The sequence below is a fragment of the Schistocerca piceifrons genome, chromosome 4, assembly GCF_021461385.2.
Source record: "Schistocerca piceifrons isolate TAMUIC-IGC-003096 chromosome 4, iqSchPice1.1, whole genome shotgun sequence".
Taxonomy (NCBI): Eukaryota; Metazoa; Arthropoda; class Insecta; order Orthoptera; family Acrididae; genus Schistocerca; species Schistocerca piceifrons.
Window position 1 is genome coordinate 582,149,716 of NC_060141.1, and position 19,693 is coordinate 582,169,408.

Here is a 19,693-nt window from a genome sequence, read left to right on the forward strand (position 1 = left end):
CATCACACCCATCACCAGTTGTACTTCTTTCTTTTTAATACCGGAAGCTTGTTCTTCAATATTCTTTTTACTGACCGAAATGACTACGTAATGAAGGTGAAAAATCAGCTTGCACTGTTACTCTAGTTCAGTGGAGTGCATTGTCCCCAGTCGTGAACAGCACAATGTAGGTGTGTACACTGTTCAGTAAATCAGCATGCATCGAAAGGTTTCAAGTTCAGACCGCGAGCACTGTCACCTCTGGAAAGATGGCGCTCAAGCAGCCAAATTGGTGTACATTGCAATGACGGCGTACGAACGATCAGCCACTACAGTGAAACACAAGACACAAACGATCTCTTCGTGGATCCCAATGGGCAGCAACCCCAGGTGATGACCATAACTACAAATTATGGCTCTTAGGTGCCGGTCGGCCGGAGTGGCCGTGCGGTTCTCGGCGCTACAGTTTGGAGCCGAGCGACCGTTACGGTCACAGGTTCGAATCCTGCCTCGGGCATGGATGTGTGTGATGTCCTTAGGTTAGCTAGGTTTATTTATTTCTAAGTTCTAGGCGACTGATGACCTCAGAAGTTAAGTCGCATAGTGCTCAGAGCCATTCTTAGGTGCCCCGAGTAGAATGAAACGCAGCTGCAAGCTGCCCTTTTGGAGGCTACTGGGAGCGATGTGTTGACCAAAATGGTAGCCAACCTTCTCCACACGATCACTCTGAACGTCTAGCCGACTATCATGGACAACAGTACTGTTCATGCCTCCTATTCCCCAGCACCGGTGACAGGGGAACCTGGAAATGAGCCTGCACCAGTGGCTTTGGGTTTCCTTCACCAGTCGGTGTGGGACTTGTCTGACGCCTGATAATCGTCTTAGAAGAGTGTGAAGGTGAAGTAGCGGTGCACGACACATGGTGCAGCCTCACGTGTTCTGCAATGACGGGGGGTGACTCGTGTTTTGGGCGGACACCTCACATCACTGTCGAGGATAATTTGAATGTTTTGAGCTTTCGACACCGCATACTCCAATCCCGCGAACACTCCCTTTCAGCCAGCGAGAATCAACCAAATGGAATGGCCAGCGTTATCTGTTGACATGAATCCGATGAACATTGCATATTACCAGTTTCTGCTTCTCTTAAACCTAAAACTAGAGAAGTTTTTTAAGCAGTTTATGTTAATGGGCCCCAATTCTTGAGACGTTGAGGAGATGCATGGTGCTCTGTCTGAACCAAAAGTGTACGGACCACTAGACAGGGGGCCCGCCAGTATAAAAGGAGGTGAGATGACCTGTATTGTTAGCACAGTAACAGTAGCAGCAGAATGTGTTGGCCAGGACAGTTCAGAGACTTCGAACTTGGACTACTCATTGGACGTCATCTTCGTAACAAGTCAATCATGGACATGTCAACTCTTCTAATGCTCCCCATCTCGTCGCTTGTGATGTAACTGTGAGGTGAAAATACGAAGGAGCAACCACAACAAACAAATACCAGGCAGACCTCAAGAACTGATGGGCAGTAACCGTCGAGTATTGTGAAGGATGGTTATAAAACGTCGCATGACATAAGCGTTCCATAGTGTTAAAAGGGGGCCAGCTAGTACAAGGTGCGTACAGAATGTGGTAGAATGGTCGACCAGCTCCTGTAGTCAGTGCTAACACACGCCTAAGGTGATGTAAAAAGCGACTCCACTGAGCAGTGGATGACTGTTGGGAACTACTGATCTGGCCCCTTATTGCACTTAAGAAGGGCTGAATTCGGATGGAAGTGAACAGACTGTACAGTGTTGTGCACTGCGTACAGCGGAGGAACAGTTCCGAAACGATGACCGTATCCGCATGATGCAGCATCCTATCATAAAGCATCTTCTGTGTACCAATGGTTTGTGGAGATTGACATTCCCGAAATAGACTGAACTCCCCAGAGAAACCTGAACCAGATGGACCACCTTTGGGATGAGCTACAATGTGGACTATGCACTGGCCTCCAACATCAATAGCTTCTCTGGTTTCGGCTCTTCAGGAACAATAGGCTGCCATTCTCAAGAGACTTTGAGGTATGTAATTGAAAGTGCCTCCAGCAGAGATAATGACAAGGCGAAAGATGGAGACGTCCCTTATTAACGTCCACTATTAGATGTCCGGATAGATTTGATCTGAGAGTGTATTTGATCGATGACATCGACGCCCAACCTGGGGAGCAGAAATAGCATCTCATGAAATGTGCCTGCTTTTCCGGCTACATAAAAAAACTTAACTCCTTCTGAACAGGCCATGAAGGCCCAACGGTACCGACCGGCTGCCATGTCATCCTCAGCCCACAGGCGTCACTGGATGCGGATATGGAGGGGCATGTGGTCAGCGCACCGCTCTCCAGTCCGTATATCAGTTTACGACTCTGGAGCCACAGTTTGCATCACAAGGGCTGAGTGCACCTCGCTTGTAACAGCGCTCGGCAGACCGAATGGTCATCCATCCAAGTGCCATCCCAGCCCAGAGCGTTTAACTTAGATGACCTGACGGGAATCGGTGTTAACACTGCGGCAAGGCAGTTGGTAGCTTCGGCTACATAACTGATACGAACATATCTTTCACCACCACGACTCTACCGGAACGTCTAATAATCTGCCACTGTAGTACTAGTACATTGATTCACGTCACCAGTTACAAACGCTGCTTGCAGCCATCCCTCACCAGGTGTTGCATTCCTTTCTTTCAGAGATCGGCGCCAGCAACTACCCCTGCTCTGAGCTCTATGCTGGCCCTCATGCCTTCTCAGAGCCTGAGACGCAAGCTTTCCGGGACTACGTCCTGAAGAACTCCAAACGCATCAAGCTCTACCTAACGTTTCATAGCTATGGACCCGTAAGTAACTAACACAGTTTTATTCAACATTAGACTTTCAAGCTCTTTTATTGGTCGTGTTAGCACATAAAAAATTACTGGATGTAAGATGTGTCTCCTATGCGAAACACTGTTCCTTCATACAGAACGAAATGTGTTTCAGCACTTTTGTATCATCCTCAGTGTTTCTTTTTTTTCTTGTTTTTCATTTCAATGTTTAAAATTTCAGCCTATTTCAAATGATAATTAATCTACGAGAATGAAACCCAATACAATTTTGTTTGTTGTTATCATTCCCTTAATTTTACATGATAGTGCTATGCAGGTTCCTCTGTACCTTCCATTATATTGGTAGCTTGTCATCTGCAACTAAGTTATGTTAATGTGAATTTCACTGGTGACTCAACTCATCACTTTACATCTAAACGTAATTGAATTCTGCTAAGGTATTTCGTAAGGGTATTTGCGATTGCTTACATTTAGTTATCGCAAATCTTTTTTCATCTGCATTCTGTTGAAATGTTGTGGAGCACACACAAGCACTGTAGATATTTTCCAGATTTTCGTTTGGAAATAACACTATTCAAACTTCACCAGAGTACAGTATAAAAGTTTTTGTTGTGTGTCCAGTCTCAGTTGGCGTTCACAGTTCGTCAAGTAAGCCTGGCGCCAAAATTTGAATTTTGTTTGCCTTGCCCCCCTCCCCCCTTTCTTTCTTAGTGTGTTTGTATATATATATATATATATATATATGTGTGTGTGTGTGTGTGTGTGTGTGTGTGTATGTGTGAATATGTTGGTTTTTGTTTTTGTGTTTAGCTTTATGTGCCGTCTTTACCTTTAATGTGTTAAACTATGTGCCTTTGCATGTTGTAATGTACCCATGTATAATGTGTTTTGCTTCTGCTAATGCCTTCTGTATGTGGATATTTTCTTGTATTGTAAGTTTATATTATAGGCTGCGGCCGGATTTTAGTATTGTTCAATGTTTCCATTTTACTTGGGAGACGGATTTAGGCTATCAGGTGGGCAGTAAATGTGCTATGGGAACTGTTACTTTTTACAACTCTGTAATGTCCTGAAAATCTTGTTCTACAATCCCTTCATGTTTGCCCTATGTATACAGACTCAAATTTAATATAGTATCCTTGCTCTGTTGAATCTATGTGTGTGTGTGTTTTTTTTGTGTTATGGACATTTTCTGTGTTGTTTTGTCTGTCAAGTGCCGTATTTAGAGTCTCTGTTTTTTCCTTAATGTTGCCTTTTCTGTGAACAATTTTATTATTGTAGGTGAGTAAGGGTGTGATTTAATTCTCCGTTACGTCGTGAATGTTGTTATTGTCTGTAAGTTGTGTTCGCTGTGTTGTTGTGCAAGTTCTTGTGTGTCTGTGACCTGTTCATTAATTTTCCATTTATATATTCGTTGGTTTAGTTTGTCAATCATATGGGTATCATAACCACTTTTTGTCGGTATTTGTTTTACTGTATTTACGTCTTGAGTGTAGCTCAGTTTGGTTATGGGTGTTCTGTTCAATCTGTGGGTGAGAATTTGAAACCTGCTTCTCATTTGTTTGATTGTGATTGGTGGAGCTCATGGTTGTCGTATACCTGAATATTGGGAAGTAGTGAATGTTGTTTACTCTTTGTATGATGAGAGCTAGAAAATGTAGTGTGTTTTTTGTTTTTGTTTCTAATATAAATTGTATTTCTCGGTGTAAATTGTTTATATTTTGTGTTTTTACAGTCCTGAGAATGGCTGCTATTTCATCAGTGTGTGCGTATTGTGTGTTGCCTAGTTATTTTTGTGATGTAGATTGTTTAATTTACTAAAATGCAAGAATATTTTTTTGTGCAGGTTCGACAGGGGATTTAGGAGGAGTGTTTTGAATTTTCGGCGTCATTCTTTTTATCTAGACTTTTTTGACTGTATTTTTCATATTTTTCAATCTTTATTGAACTGCTCTGTGGTACCTTCCTGCTGGGTCGGTGATCAGTTTGGTGACATTGTCCTTCAGAAGATCTAGTGTTTTATCTATGTATTTCCTTTAATTCATAATCAGCATTATATTGATTTTGTCTGACATTGTTAGAATGGACTTTGTTAGAATGGCATTATATAGTTTTAGTTTTTGTTTTTGCATCTTGAATGTGATACCTTCAGATGCTCTGTGTTGGAGATTATGTGGATTTGTGTATTCTGATAATCTGTATTTCTCTGCAGCTACTAATTCTCTTCTTAAGAAACAGACTAAATTTTCTAAATCTCACCACAAAAAGTTTGACAACAGTAATTGTAAACCGATAATCATGAGCACCACAACTCACAATCAATAAAACCTCCCCAAGGCACATAAATGAGCAAGATTAAAATTAACGTATTAAACACAACATCGATAAGCAGACTGAACTAATCACAAGAGCTGAACACAATGAAACAAATAACAACAGAAAGTGGTTATGATACCCATTTGTTTAACGAACTAAACCAAAAAATATGTAAAAGGAAAAGGAATGAACAGGTTATATGCACACAGGACCTTGCACAACAATACAGAAGAATACAACTCCAAAGACAACGACAACATCCATAACATAACAGAGCAACAAGACGCACAAGAAGTGACACATACTCACCTACAATAACAAAATTGTTCACAGCATAGGCAATATAAAAAAAAAACAGGGAAATCAAATATGATACAGGACAGACAACATTACATGGAAAAAGCTCAGAATACAGAAAACACTCACATAAATTCAACAAATACATGCAACCTTGCCAGTCAGTATACATAACCGTAACTCAACGAAACTGGAAACATTTAAAATTACTAAAATTCATCCTCGGTCCATACCATAAACTTACAAGATAACTTCTACCTATAGAAGCCATTAGCAAAAGAAACAGATTATGAACGTCTACACTACAATATGTAAAGGCACACTGCTTAAGATATTAAAGGAACTCTACAGAAAAGACCACACAAACGCTAAACACAAACACACACAGCCACAGACATGCACCAACACACGCTATAGGAAAAGACACACACACACACACACACACACACACACACATACACATACACACAGTGAAAGAAAGTAAGAGAGAGAAGTGGAGTGGAGAAGAAGGTAAACAAAATTAAGTTTTGCGGTCAGACTCACTTGAGGAACAGTGACCTAGACACACAACAACAACATTGGTACTGTATTTTTGCGAAGTTTGGTGGGTGTTATTTACAAACGAAGATCTGCAAAACATGTGTTTCCTTTACGTGTGCTTCACAACAACATGAAAGAATGGAGATGAAAGATTTGCGAGAGCTAAATGTAAGTAATCGCAAATGCAGTCGCGAAATAAATTAGCACATATAAATTACCTCTATATATAAAGTGATGAGTTAACTTGTTATCGAAATTCACATATCATATTTTACTTTCAGGTCATAAGCTACCAGCGCGGGATAATGTACAGAGGGCCCTCACAACCCTATCACGTAAAATTAAGGGAATGCCAACAACAAACAAAAATTGTTTTAGGCTTCATTTTCGTACATTAATTATCACTTGAAACATGTTAAAATCTTACAGGTTTATATAAAAAGAAACACCAAAGATTATACGAAGTTGATGAGACCCTACATATCTCAGCAACTTCGTGTAAACCTTGGTGTTTCTTTTTATTTAAATCTGTAAAATTTTAACATGTTTCAAGTGATAAAAAACTAGTGTTTTGCGCAAAAGATGCATGTAATACTGATACAGTTTCATGTTGAATTGTAACTTCCCATCCCTTAACTGTGTGCTGCCCCCATGCCCCTCCTATCCACATCCTCCAGACACTCCAGACAGTCAGGCTTATGATTTTTCGTATACACGAAAAATTCGTCACATATACTATTGGATCATTAGAGGATAGTTTTTCGAGCCTTGAAGTTATTTGCCTCCTCTTCTTCTTTGAAGAGATGTAACGGCGTCCAGTTTGCTCTATTTAAATTTCATGCTCCTCTGAGGTATTACAGATACCGGTAACACAGACAGATAGCCGTCCGGAGTGGCCGAGCGTTTCTAGGCGCTACAGTCGCAGGTTCGAATCCTGCCTCGGGCATGGATGTGTGTGATGTCCTTAGGTTAGTTAGATTTAAGTAGTTTTAAGTTCTAGGGGACTGATGACCTGAAAAGTTAAGTCCCATAGTGCTCAGAGCCATTTGAACCATTTGAACAGATAGATAGATCAGGTGAAATATGGAACTAGTAAACGAAGTTGACTTCTTACTACAAGAATTTCACATTATGAGTGAGCCAAACGTCCTCTCTCTATTATGGACAGGACAGATAGATCAGGTGAAATATGGAACTAGTAAACGAAGTTGACTTCTTACTACAAGAGTTTCACATTATGAGTGAGCCAAACGTCCTCTTCTATTATGGACAGGAAAATACAGACGGTACAAGTTCGATGAAACATCCCATAGGAGTTTTTACAAACATAAGAAAATTAATGTTCTTCTTTTCTCGCTAGTTCCACAATCTTGACTGCTGCGGGCATGCCACGTTTTAATCTTTGCCGTAAATTACTTCGGCGAATGAATGGATAAAAATAGACAGTAATGAACATATACCCATATAGGTAAACGAGCACAAGTTTCAATAGAACTGACCCCCCCCTTTTCCCCCTGCTGTATACTGGCGGTGTCCACAATTACTGGACGACAGTAAACAGTAGCAGTGCCATTTCTGCATGTAGCATATTAAAATTTATTTTCTGTTAAGCTAATGTTGTATATTTGGCTCGGCCGCGATTTAAAATACACTTATTGATGGCCAATTTTATTTTAATGTATAACCTAGACGTGACATCTCTCTCTTATTTTACAGTTTTATTTACGTATTCTGAACGTTTAATTTTCCAAGTCCATGACGTGACGTAGGGTATGTTCAAAATGAGAGTAAACAGTTTGTTTTCACAGTTTTTAGATAACGACGAATTTCATGTCGTCAAAATTCCCAAGAGATGCTCTATAGTATAATGTGTATAGGCGAGAGCGTGACTGAGAGTTTCCGATGATGCAACGGAAACGCCCGAAATTTCCACCTTTGATACTGGAACCACTCGTGCGTCACGTGCTTCAGTCTCCAAGGCCAGCCCGAACATTCGGCATCACGTCGAGATCTCATCAAGTTTCAGTTAAGTCCATAAACGTTTTCATCTGATGTGTGCCTTGTAGCAAAGTCCAGTGTCCCTCGCCGCTAAAAACGAATCGAATACGTTTGACTAATTGTAAGCAACTGCGCCTCCACTCACTATAACTCACATAAATGTAACCTTTTTACAGTTCCTCTTGATGTCTGTTTTGTCAGTACATATGTGGTTTCACATAACGTATACAAAATAAGCAATACAGTTCAACATCATTTGATTTACCTCAAGCATACATAAACCTATAGCTACTTTTTGTTGACACGTCGGGTACACATGTGGTACAATTTATAGATATTCATACTTAGATCCATTATAATATTTATAACTTGTGCAGAAAATAACATTTATATACCAAAGTACGTCATTTAAGATTTAATTTTCGCCCTTAGGACGCATATAACATCTTGTGACACTTTAGATACACAATGTTTGACATTTCCTCTGGCCACTCAAAGGCTGCTTGTCTCTTACAGATTTGTCATGAGCAGGTAACTATCTTAATATCTGAGTTCATGAAAAAGTACTAACTTACATAAAATAACAATTAAAACTGGTTTCTTTTTCAATTTCAGGATTGAAAGGACTATATACTTTATACAGTTTGATGATATGCATAAAGCACTGTCCTCACATTTCGTCTGACTCATACGTCTGTGAATCCAAACTGCTAACGAAACAGAAGAAATCTTCATTACGTGTTAACCAACACAATCAAACATAGGTACTCTTAGCACCGCCCCTCTCAACTCTACTAGGAATGCGTCTACTGATCTACAATGAATGTTGACACGGAATGGAATGAAGCAATTTTTTTACCTGTTGCTGAAATCTATCGTCTACCCACCTCACAATGATTGAGTGTCCTTTGTATCTTTATGAAGCTACTTAGTGTTTGCTGAATTAATTGCAGAATTCTGACAGTACAGTTTCGTGTAAGCTATCAATATTACTTCCCTGAAAGTAACCGCACTGGGCGTAATTCAGTGTACCTAACATAGGTACACCCACATCTTCAGGATCCCACTATTGTATACATAATATGTTAAAATATGTCACTACAAAGTATGTGCCGAGAAAACATTGGAGAAGAACGTTCCGATAAGTCGCGATCCCGTGTAAATGCATCGCGACTACTCATATTTGGCGCTCATATCAGTAGCTTGCGCTTTTTAGTATGCAGTCTAACCAGTGTGGTCCCTTTTTGCGTTGATAGCACCAGACCTAAGCTCCGTTTAACAACATTCCACTTACTGTAACCTCTTCATATACACACATACATTCGCACTGTCATTAATACACATATTTTTATACATATAATTACTCAATTGCGATATTGCGGAGTGGCCCGTTTTCTTTGGTACCAGCTACCTAAATTCTCCTTCCTGCCTTTACTAGGGCGTGTCCTTGCCTCGTTACCTGAAAATGGAACTTAACAATAACGTATAAACTACGAATGTAGTCACTCCATGTGTAACTAACGTATCATTTTTCTCCGCACAAATATGTTTTTTTTTTGTTTTACTTTAAGTACGTGTATGTGTAAATTACCCAACTCATTTTTAATTGTAAAAACCAATCCCTTTTTTATAAGAGCACAAATATTCAGAGCATGTCCATCGTTTCGACTTACCTTTTTTTACTCCTTCCATATTTATACTATGATTACACCTGCAGTTATTAAATATTGCTGTAGATGGGCACAAACCTCACTATTTCTCATAGTTTGTTCAGAATGTGACCATAGCTCTGCAGTTACTCTTACTTTCGTCGGATACACATACTTACGTTATAGTGTTTTATTCGATATACAACTACCGTGTAAATTTGTATATACTGTAAATAGTATTGTAGTGTGTAGATAGGTTTCTCTAGTTAGACATTCTTTCTTCCTCTGTAAATTTTGTGTTATTTTAAACCTCTTTACTATATTACTTTCATTTTTATAGTGTAGGCTCATTGATTGTAACAGTAATTAACTTATATTAAAACCTGCAGCACATATTTGCCGGCTAGATGTCAAGTTCGCATTACATCCGGCGTGTTAAACAGTGTGTTGGACTGAAATCGTTTCTGTGTGTGCGCTGAGGTTGCTGACCCATGTGTTAGTTCCTACTACGCCTGCTGGTCCTCTCCCTCTTGTAATGCTACTTCACGTGTTTACATCTCAAATGCATTACCGCACTGTATTTGGGGAATTGGGAAATGTACGCATGAATTGGCACCATTGCGATCGTGTTTTATTTTCAGGCTTCATATAGCGTTTAGAAATTAAAAGGAATCTTAAATTACTGTCACTTACGTTGCTTCCATTTAAAAACTTCTAATTAAATAAAATGAAAATTTTCTCTTAGAACTAAGCAAACAGTTATTATATCCATATTTTACTGAAGTATTTCGTTTGTTCATCTACAGTACTTCAAGTGAGATTTGGTCTTTGTCCAATCCTTTTAGTGTACACATTCTCTTAGATTCTTGAGTGGATAAAGTCCTTTGACCTTTCCACTATTAGGGTAGGCTAATCTGTACGCACCCAGATGTGGGATTTTAGTAACTACAAATGGCTCAGTGTTGAAAAGCTGCCATTTACGACTGAACTTCCCCATATTGTCCTACTTGAAACTGTACAGTGCGTCCTAATCTTTAGTCGTATGACTTTTTCCTCTCTCCAGCCTTTTCCTCCAGATTAATCAAAGCCCGGCGTACTTTTTATTCATGTGGCATCTCTCCTGGGTACCTATTCGTCGACTTCTTCCCTTTAAACGTCAGTCAGTAGATATAAAAGCGGTTGAAAAGTGTGGTAAGTTCTTAATGATTTGGTGAAATGGGGAGACAAAGTCAACCCATTTTCTGTGCTTCTGGGGTGTATAGGTGCGTATAAGCCTGATAAATTATATGAATACCCTTTCTGTTGGGCTTGCTTGGGTTGGAAATCTGGCTCAAATGGCTCTGAGCACTATGGGACTTAACATCTGAGGTCATCAGTCCCCTAGAACTTAGAACTACTTAAACCTAACTAACCTAAGGACATCACACACATCCATGCCCGAGGCAGGATTCGAACCTGCGACCGTAACAGTCGCGAGGTTCCGGACTGAAGCGCTTAGAACAGCTCGGCCACCACGGCCGGCTGGAAATCTGGTTACTAATATTTGTTTTATCTTGTTTGTGTTAGTAAATCCCTACCGTCTACTGCCTATCAAGTACGATGCATTGTCTGATAACAATATCTGTGGCTTCCCCACTCCCAGGAATAATCTTCTGGAATCATCCTAATAATAGAACCTGCCGTCACAAACCACACTGAATACATCGTAACACATTTTGTGAAAACATCATACAAGACAATAAAATATTTTACACCTACCTTCCCTTGTGGATAGGGTCCGGCAGTATCCAAGGACACTACTTCCGAATTACTTGGAGAACTCTTCTTCACAAGTTTTGGTGAATTTGGAAGCCCCATAGAGAACCCATACATTATGAGTGTACCAAATGAAATCATCAACGTAACTTTTCAGTAAACAGTCACACCACTCTTCCTGATCTGATGTACGCCAATGAAATAGGACTCCCTTGTACAGACTATAGAATTTCTTCAAATTCTCTTCGTTATTTTCAAACAGTTTAAACATTATCTGTCTCCATTTCAAGTGTCCCTCTATCAACTGCTCCAAACTCTTACACATCTGTACATGATATGCTTGTTGTGTCTTATCCTGCATAAGCAGAACCCGTGTTTTAGAATTCTGTTCTGTGAATTCTAAGAATTCATCGGGGCATTGAAGTGACCTTGAGAAGGCGTCTGCGGTTATGTTTAGTGTACCTTCGTGTATACGATTTCAAAACTGAACAACTGCAAGTACATGCGCCACCTGGCTAGACTCCGATGTAATAATTTGCACGTCAACAGAAAAGAAAGTGCTTGATGGTCACTGTTGACTTTTGTGTGGTTGCCCCACAAGTAGTACTCAAATTTCTTAAATGCCAGTATAACCCCAAGAGCTTCCAGCTCTGTCATTGAATATGACCGCTCAGATTCAGGAAGTGTACGACTATCAAAACTGATTATCCTAGGTATCAGTTCTCCAACACCTTCAGCAATCTGAAATGAACATACTCCTTGTCCACGTGAAGATGCATCGGTATTCAAGCAAAAATCCTGTGGCATATAAGGGTGGTGAAGTATGTTTTTACGTAGTAAGGCTTCACATTGATTGGTCCATATCCATAAGTTGTTTTTCCTCAAAATATTCAGCAGTGCACGCTATTAAAAACTGATCTAGAATGAATTTGCTAAAATTAAACCAAACCCAAATATGTCTTTTTATTCTGTGGTGGTGGGAAATATTTTATCACATAAAGTTTTCCCTGAATCAGGTAGTACATCCTTTGGCGATATAATATAACCCAGGAATTTTTTTCCAAACTCCGACTTCGTAAAATTTTCTGTGACCCCATATTCTACATATCGCTATAATACCTGTGCCAAAAGCCTCACACATTCTTCCAATGTGCGTGTAGCTATTAACAGGTCATCAACAACGTAGAAAGTGATGCTACTGAGGTGTTATGATCCCAAAACTTCGTCCAGTGTGGAAATGAAAACACCCGCGCACACTTTCAAGTTGAAAAAAAAAAAAAAATTCTTAGCTCCCGCCCCCAACACAAAGGCTGGGTACTTCCTACTGTTTCATGTAATGCTATTCGCGAATACGACGCTTTTAAATCAGTTATAGTGAGGTATTTAACATTGCGAAATTTCAGTAACTGTTCTCCATGGTTTTCAGGGCGTGTCCTCACCGGAACAATGATTTTGTTTATACTTCGGGTGTCTAGCACAAGCCTGACACTTCCACTAGGTTTAGCAATAGCTGGATGTGAAGTAAAGCAGAAGGTCTCATGTGGGTAAACGTCCATTTTATGCTCGTAATATTACCATGGCGCACCTTCTAAATACTAGTGCATAGCAAAGTATTGCTTCTTGTAACGCCTCCTTCTGATTATCTGACAAACAAGCACATTCACTCACCTTGGTTTCGACAGTCTATGGGTTAATATCTTCTTCAGACTGCTGCTCTCAGTTTTGTGTGTCAAGAAACAGTACGTTTGGACATGACAGTTGTACTCTGATATCAGTATTCAGTTTGAGTATTTTCAACTGTCGTGGTTTTAAGTAAATTTACTGATAACTTCTGTCCATTGATTGTAAAGAAACATTTTCCTCGCCCTATGTCAGTCTGTACTTGTCAGAAAGTATCCATACCAACAGGGCAGTTTATTATAAGTTTTTCCACTACCAGAAAAATGAACTTTAGGTAAAAATTGCTGATGATAATGGGTATTTATGCCTAAAGTTTAACTACTTTTGACTTGCTCCCCACTGCAGTCAGAATATAACAATTCTGCACCGGAAAAGTTAGCGTATAACATCGTCTTCCCAGCTCATTAAACTTACCTTTTGAGATCACATTTGTCGATGTACCCATGTCAGCTACCATAGGTTCGAGCATTAATTACAGCTTGCACTGACCCCTCATTGACCATGTTTAATTTGTTTACATCTTCCTCAGACAGTTCTTTTTTCGTATCTACCCCTTAGTCATGTCTGGAAATTAATTTAGAATAAATTGCAGGTCTCTACCCCTTTTATTGGTCTGCAAATGAGGGCTTATCGCGAACTGTTCCGAGTTTTCCTGTTTGGATGGAGGTTAACCTCTTCATTGTGAGTAACTTCAACTATGTTGTCGGTTTGACATCACCAGTTCATATCCTGTATTGCACTGGAATGAAATTATCATTGACTTTTACCCCCACTTGATGCATAATTGTTAGTCCGTTGATTTTAACTGTCGGGTGGAGGACTGTCGGATGGTATATTTGCGGCCGTTTCTTGCCAATTACTGTGTTAGTCATTGCCACCTGGCGGGTGTGTGTTGTGAACTTGTTGGCCATAGCTACTCTGTCTGTTGTACTTCAGTTTATGATTTTTTTTGAAACCTCGTTTCCGCTTATGGTTTTCCCCGCTAACATAATTATTTCTTGTAGTATTGTTGTTGCACGTGGCGTAAGGGTGTCAAGTGTATTCGTTATTGCCACTGTTTCCATTCTGCTGTTGACTATTTTGCGAAGGATCACACTGTGTATTAATGTTCTGTGGTTGCGACGCCCCTCTCCATATGTTAGGTCAGTCGAGTCGAATACGGATAAGAAATACTCTGTATCATTATCGGGTGTAGTGATCAGCTTTTCCCTGATATGGGCGGGCAGGCGTCTATTCAGTATTTTCAATACGACCACGTGGGAAACTAGGTTTGTCCAATACCTGGTTTTGTTTAAGTATTTTTCAAGTTACTTCCTCAGTCCCCCATGTTAACTACTGAGTGTTGGTGTGTTGAAAACCCCTCAACATAGCCTCTCTTGGCCGTCTGTTGACCAATATTGGTCCAAGAAAGCCCGTTCAAATTACTAGTAGGTATGGCATCTGTCAGCCATATCTGTTGCCCACAGCGAACCGGATCTTCTGTGCTTCTGTCCAGTTGTGCGGTAACACGCTGTGAAAAGCTCTGATAAACACTATGAATTTCGTTTTCTTATCCTCTGTTGAAAAAATCGACAATTGCCTATGACGTATCAGACCCTCGCCTTTCGCTAATAAAACAGATATGCGGTGTTGTCTGCTGCTGCCGTGGCATTTTTCATATGCACGTGATTGTACTCTGGATATGTTTGTGCAGCTGGTATTGTCATTGACAGTGCCTCTTGCCTTTTGCAAGTCCTTTTCTCACCGTCTCAAGGACTGCTAGCAAATGGTTGATAATTATTGCCGCTATCTATCCTGCTCGACTGCACCTGACTTCTTGCTATTGGCGTCTCTCTGATGATATCCACATCATTAATTAGACTGCTCTGCAACATCTGTTCTGTTGCCCTTAAGCTTAGCTCAGCTGTAGCAATCAATTTGTTTTCTCTTTCCTTTACTATTTCTGTAACTGTTTCGACATTGACCTTGTGCACTTGTATAACTATCTGTTTGAGGGCCGTACTCTTATCAGGCATTTCCGCTTTTTCTCTGTCCTTTAAATTCCTTACCTCCTATTCTTGTGCTTTCTTTATGAACTTAGCGCCTAAATCTAAAATACTCAATTTTCATAGTTTCTATTTTTTTGCAAATTCTGGACGGAGCATGTGAGTGTGCATGTCACTCACGATCTTTAGATTACCTGCCGTTTCTTCTTGTGTCTCGCCTATAGATGACGCTTTGATTTTCGTTGTTTATCTCCTGAGACAAATCAGTGAATAAGTCGACCTTTAATTTCTGCACCCAGATCAGCAAGTTTGCATGTTAAATCGTTAGAAAAGTCATTACGTAGCTTTTGACTTAAATTATCAGACCTCTGTGATAGATCATTCTTAAAACCATCAAATGTTTGCTTTCGTTCATTTTTAAAGTCGCGAAATTTTACATCAAGTTCTTCGGTTTGTTTTGTAGAAAAATTATTAAATAAATTTTTCGTTAGGTCACTGAGGCATTTATACACGTCCTGCGTTGAATGCACTGATGACGCATTAGCGTCTTCTGTACTTATCGTGTCTTATTCCGCCACTTTTGAAAGTTTCTGTGACGTGGAGGAATCGAATTTTACTGATTCCGCACTAGCGCGTCTTTCACTGGCTTCATGCGAGAAAATGCGCCTCGGTGAGATTTGTAAATTACTCTCGTCTACAGTTAGCGTGGTTATGTCATGAGGTAAGGCATTCTTGTCATCAGCATAAACTAAATTTCTGTAATATCGTCAATATGATCGGCGTTTTCGGTGTCACTATTATTTGTGGTAGCACCGCTTACGGCGACATTTTGCATCTCTGCACTATTTCCATTAGTCGGTACGCATTTTTAGTTGGTTCGATTCTATAAATCTTTTTTTGAAGTTACAAATATAAAATAAAATAAATTTTTTATCTTAAAGTTGATTTCGAGAATTTTCACTATCAGTACACGATGTATTCTACTCCAGTATTGTAGCTTATTGTTGGCGTTTATTTCTTGTATTAACATTCCAAAAAATCAAAATAATGCTAACGCAAATCTCTATTTCTGTTAAAAAATGCTTCAGGTTTATGACTGGATAAGGTAAGGTGCCGATACAACTTTTGATTGTGACATTACCAAGCGCACTCGAGCGAACTATAAGTTGGAGTTCTTTCCTACCTTATAGACGATCTTCTTAAATGTTGTTGGAACAATTCCTCCGATTAACCATTTGTAATTTATGCATGGCATGTAATGTTTGTCCTTGGTTTTATCTTGACAATGTTATTCCAGTAATGAATCAAAGTAAATAAAAACGAATTAGGGCAACAGAATGTTACACAACATGTTTTACTCAATCATGAAACAAAGCAAATAAAAAACCAATTAGTGCAACAGAATGTTACACAACGTTTTTTATATCATTTAATTATTGCACCTGTCGAATCGTTCTCGCACCGTCCAGGGAACGGTCGCCATTTCTACTGATTAATTAACAAGTTTAAGAACAATAATAACGACGGAAAATTTTTGGCGCCGTACCAGAGGCGCAACAATAGTGCGTTCGCTCAGATGCGTGTGTCTCAACTAATTCATGCACAGCGACACACATTCCAGTCAGGCTTTTGATTTTTCGTATACACGAAAAATCGATAACATGTAAAATCGGGTTATTAGACGATAGTTTTTCGAGTGTTGAAGTTATTTACCTCCTCATATTCTTTGAAGACAATGTCCAGCGTACAACTTGCTCTGCTTAAATTTATTGCTTCTCCGAAGTATAGCAGATACCGTAACGCAGACAGATAGATCAGTTGAAATAAAGAACTTGTAAATGAAGTTTACTTCTTACTACAGGACTTAATGTATTTCACATGATTAGTGAACCAAACAGAAATCTGTGTCCTCTCTTTATCATGGACAGGAAAAGACAGATAGTACAAGACCGATGAAATATCTCATAGGAGTTTTTACAAACATAAGAAAATTTATGTTCTTCATCTTTTCTTGCTAGCTCCACAGGCTTGACTGCTGCGGGCACACCGAGGTTTAATCTATACCACAAAGTACGTCGGTGAATTAATGGAAAAAATAGATAGTAAAAACAAAATATATACTCGTATAGGTAAACCAGCATAATTTTCAATAGAACTGCCTCCCTACTGTAAATTGGCGTAGTCCATCATTTCTACGTACAATCAGAACATACTACAATTTGTTTTCAGCTATAACTTATATTGTACTTTTGGCTTGACCGAGGTTTATAATACATTTATTGATGGACAAACTTATTTTAACGTATACCCCAGACGTGCCAGCTCTGTGTAGTTTTATTTACATATTCTGAAAGTTTAAATAGGGATCTCTTTGCTGACCCATCTGACTGACTATACAGAGCCTGTTGAAACTGGAAATAATTTTGCTTTAAGCATGTTTCATATGCCATCCTTATACCTTCTGCCTCCACTGGATTTTTTTCTGGTTTTGTGTAATCATTTAGTCAAAATTTACATTGCCTCAGCAACAGCAATAATAGAAAACAGGTTATTAACATCAATTGAGTCTAATTTTGCAGTAGATGGCACAGGTACATCTAGTTTTTTCAGTAACGCAAGTGAATTAGATATTCCAAATTTGTTAGAAAGCTAAAATCGAACAGTTATCTGAACTGAAACAAGTCCCAACAACCACTAAAAGTCAACAGTTTGCAGAATGTGCCATTAGCGTATCAAATCTAAATTTGTCTTCTGAGGATTGCAGTTTTAAATAAGGAAATTAAATAGGCACCGAAATCCAGTATTTGCGAAAACCAGCTAGACATACTGAAAGTGGTCCTTTGTCACGCAATGTGTTTACGAAACATCTGGTAGCTCACGAACTAAAAATTGTAAATACAGATATGTTCAGTCGTCGTAGGAAATTTTATAAGTACCTGGATTACAAAAGAAAAAAAGACCTCATTTTCCCTCATCTGATTTTTGTTTTTACATTATTGCTTGTGCGAAATGCTAGTTCTATTTTCGTATTCTTTAACAAGTTGTTAGTCTTGTTCGATATGTGCCCTACATACGTTGTTGGTATGTAGGTTGGTCTAAATTTACTTTTGTCCTCTTTTTCAGTGTTAATTCCCTATTTACATTATCTGTTACAGGCTCTATGTATCTCTATATACGTATAAAAGGCTATGTCCCGACTCACGAACTCAGTCACTCTCTGTCTCATCATTGCCCAGCCCAAACCACTAAGGATATAAACTTGAAATTTGCAGACAGTGTTGATCTTATAACGTAGGCGACGTTTAGGAAGGGATTTTTTGGTATTTCACCCCTAAGGGGATGAAATGTTGCTTGAAAAATATCACTATTAAGGCAATTCTGAAGCTAGACGTACGAAAATTAGTATTTGGTTACCTGGTCAAAAATAAAGACGCAAGTGTAACAGTATTTTTGATAATTTAACCACTATGGAGATGAAATAGTATGTAAAAGGCTTTTTTTTTAAATAAATCGTTGTTGAAAAACTATTAAAATACATGTATCAAAATCGGTATTTGACTTCTCGGTTAGAAGTGAAGAAATATGTGTTTCGCTGTTTCTGGAAACTCATTCCCTAAGGGGATGAAATAAGGGATGCGACTTTTTATGAAACTATTTCATTACACAATGATTTTTGAAGTTAAATCTATAAACATCTGAATTTGGCGTCTCAGTTGTAAATAAAAAAAGTGTTTTTGGAAATTCAACTCCTGTGCGAGGGAAATAGAAGATGAAAGTTTTTACGGAACTATTTCAGTATGCAAGCATTTTTGAAGCTGCATGTATAAACTTTTGTATTTGGCTTTTCTTTTATAAATAAAAAATAAGCATTTCAGTGTTTTTGGAAGTTGAACCACTAAGGGGAAGAAATACTGGGTGAAATGTTGTATGGAAATATGTCATTGTGAAAGTATTTCTAAAGCTAAATATTTGAAAATTAGCATTTGGCCTGTTGGGTGGAAATGAAAAAAAATACTTATTTCACTTTTTTGGAAATTTAACCCCTAAGGTGGTGAAATAGGGTAAGACTGATTCACTGACTCATCATAGCCCAGCCAAAACAGCTAAAAATTTTTTGCAGCTAAGATTGGTATTTCACTTCTCAATTAGATATAAAGAAATATGTGTTAGAGGATGATAGTTTCTACCGAAATATTACCATAAGAACGAAAAATACGTGATTTAAAAAAACATTAACTCCAGACTTTAACCAAAATTGCTTTTTGGCCAGAAGTATATTCGGAAAAGACTATGTTTCAGTGACCTTCATTAGCGTGAAAAGTTTAAGTGTTGCACCTTGCGAAGAATATAAAAATTCAATTACAGGAAAACAAACAAAAAATGTGTGCGGACCATACAGTCTGCACGAGCGGAGCAGCGAGCGATGAGCTAGTTGTTCATATAATTTGAGCACATTTCCTTGCGTTGTACATTGTACCAGTTGAAAGAAAAAGTAACTGAAAGAAGCCATGGGCTGATAGCACATATGCTGAAGCATAAAAGAGTCGCCATTTTGGTAATGTAATGAAGTATGGGGGTAAAAACTGCAGACGGAGATAAATGTTCAAGTGAGTGTAGATTGCAGCAGTTACA

At 38.9% G+C, this 19,693-nt stretch overlaps 1 protein-coding gene across 1 annotated transcript in view; it reads left to right on the forward strand.

Moving 5' to 3' along the window:
• Positions 1-19,693, forward strand: part of LOC124796026 (carboxypeptidase B-like) — a 158,424-nt gene that overhangs the window by 118,316 nt on the left and 20,415 nt on the right. Inside the window, exon 6 of the mRNA XM_047260110.1 lies at positions 2,708-2,853. Coding sequence (XP_047116066.1) covers positions 2,708-2,853 — 146 coding nt within the window. The remainder of the gene's footprint in view (positions 1-2,707; positions 2,854-19,693) is intronic.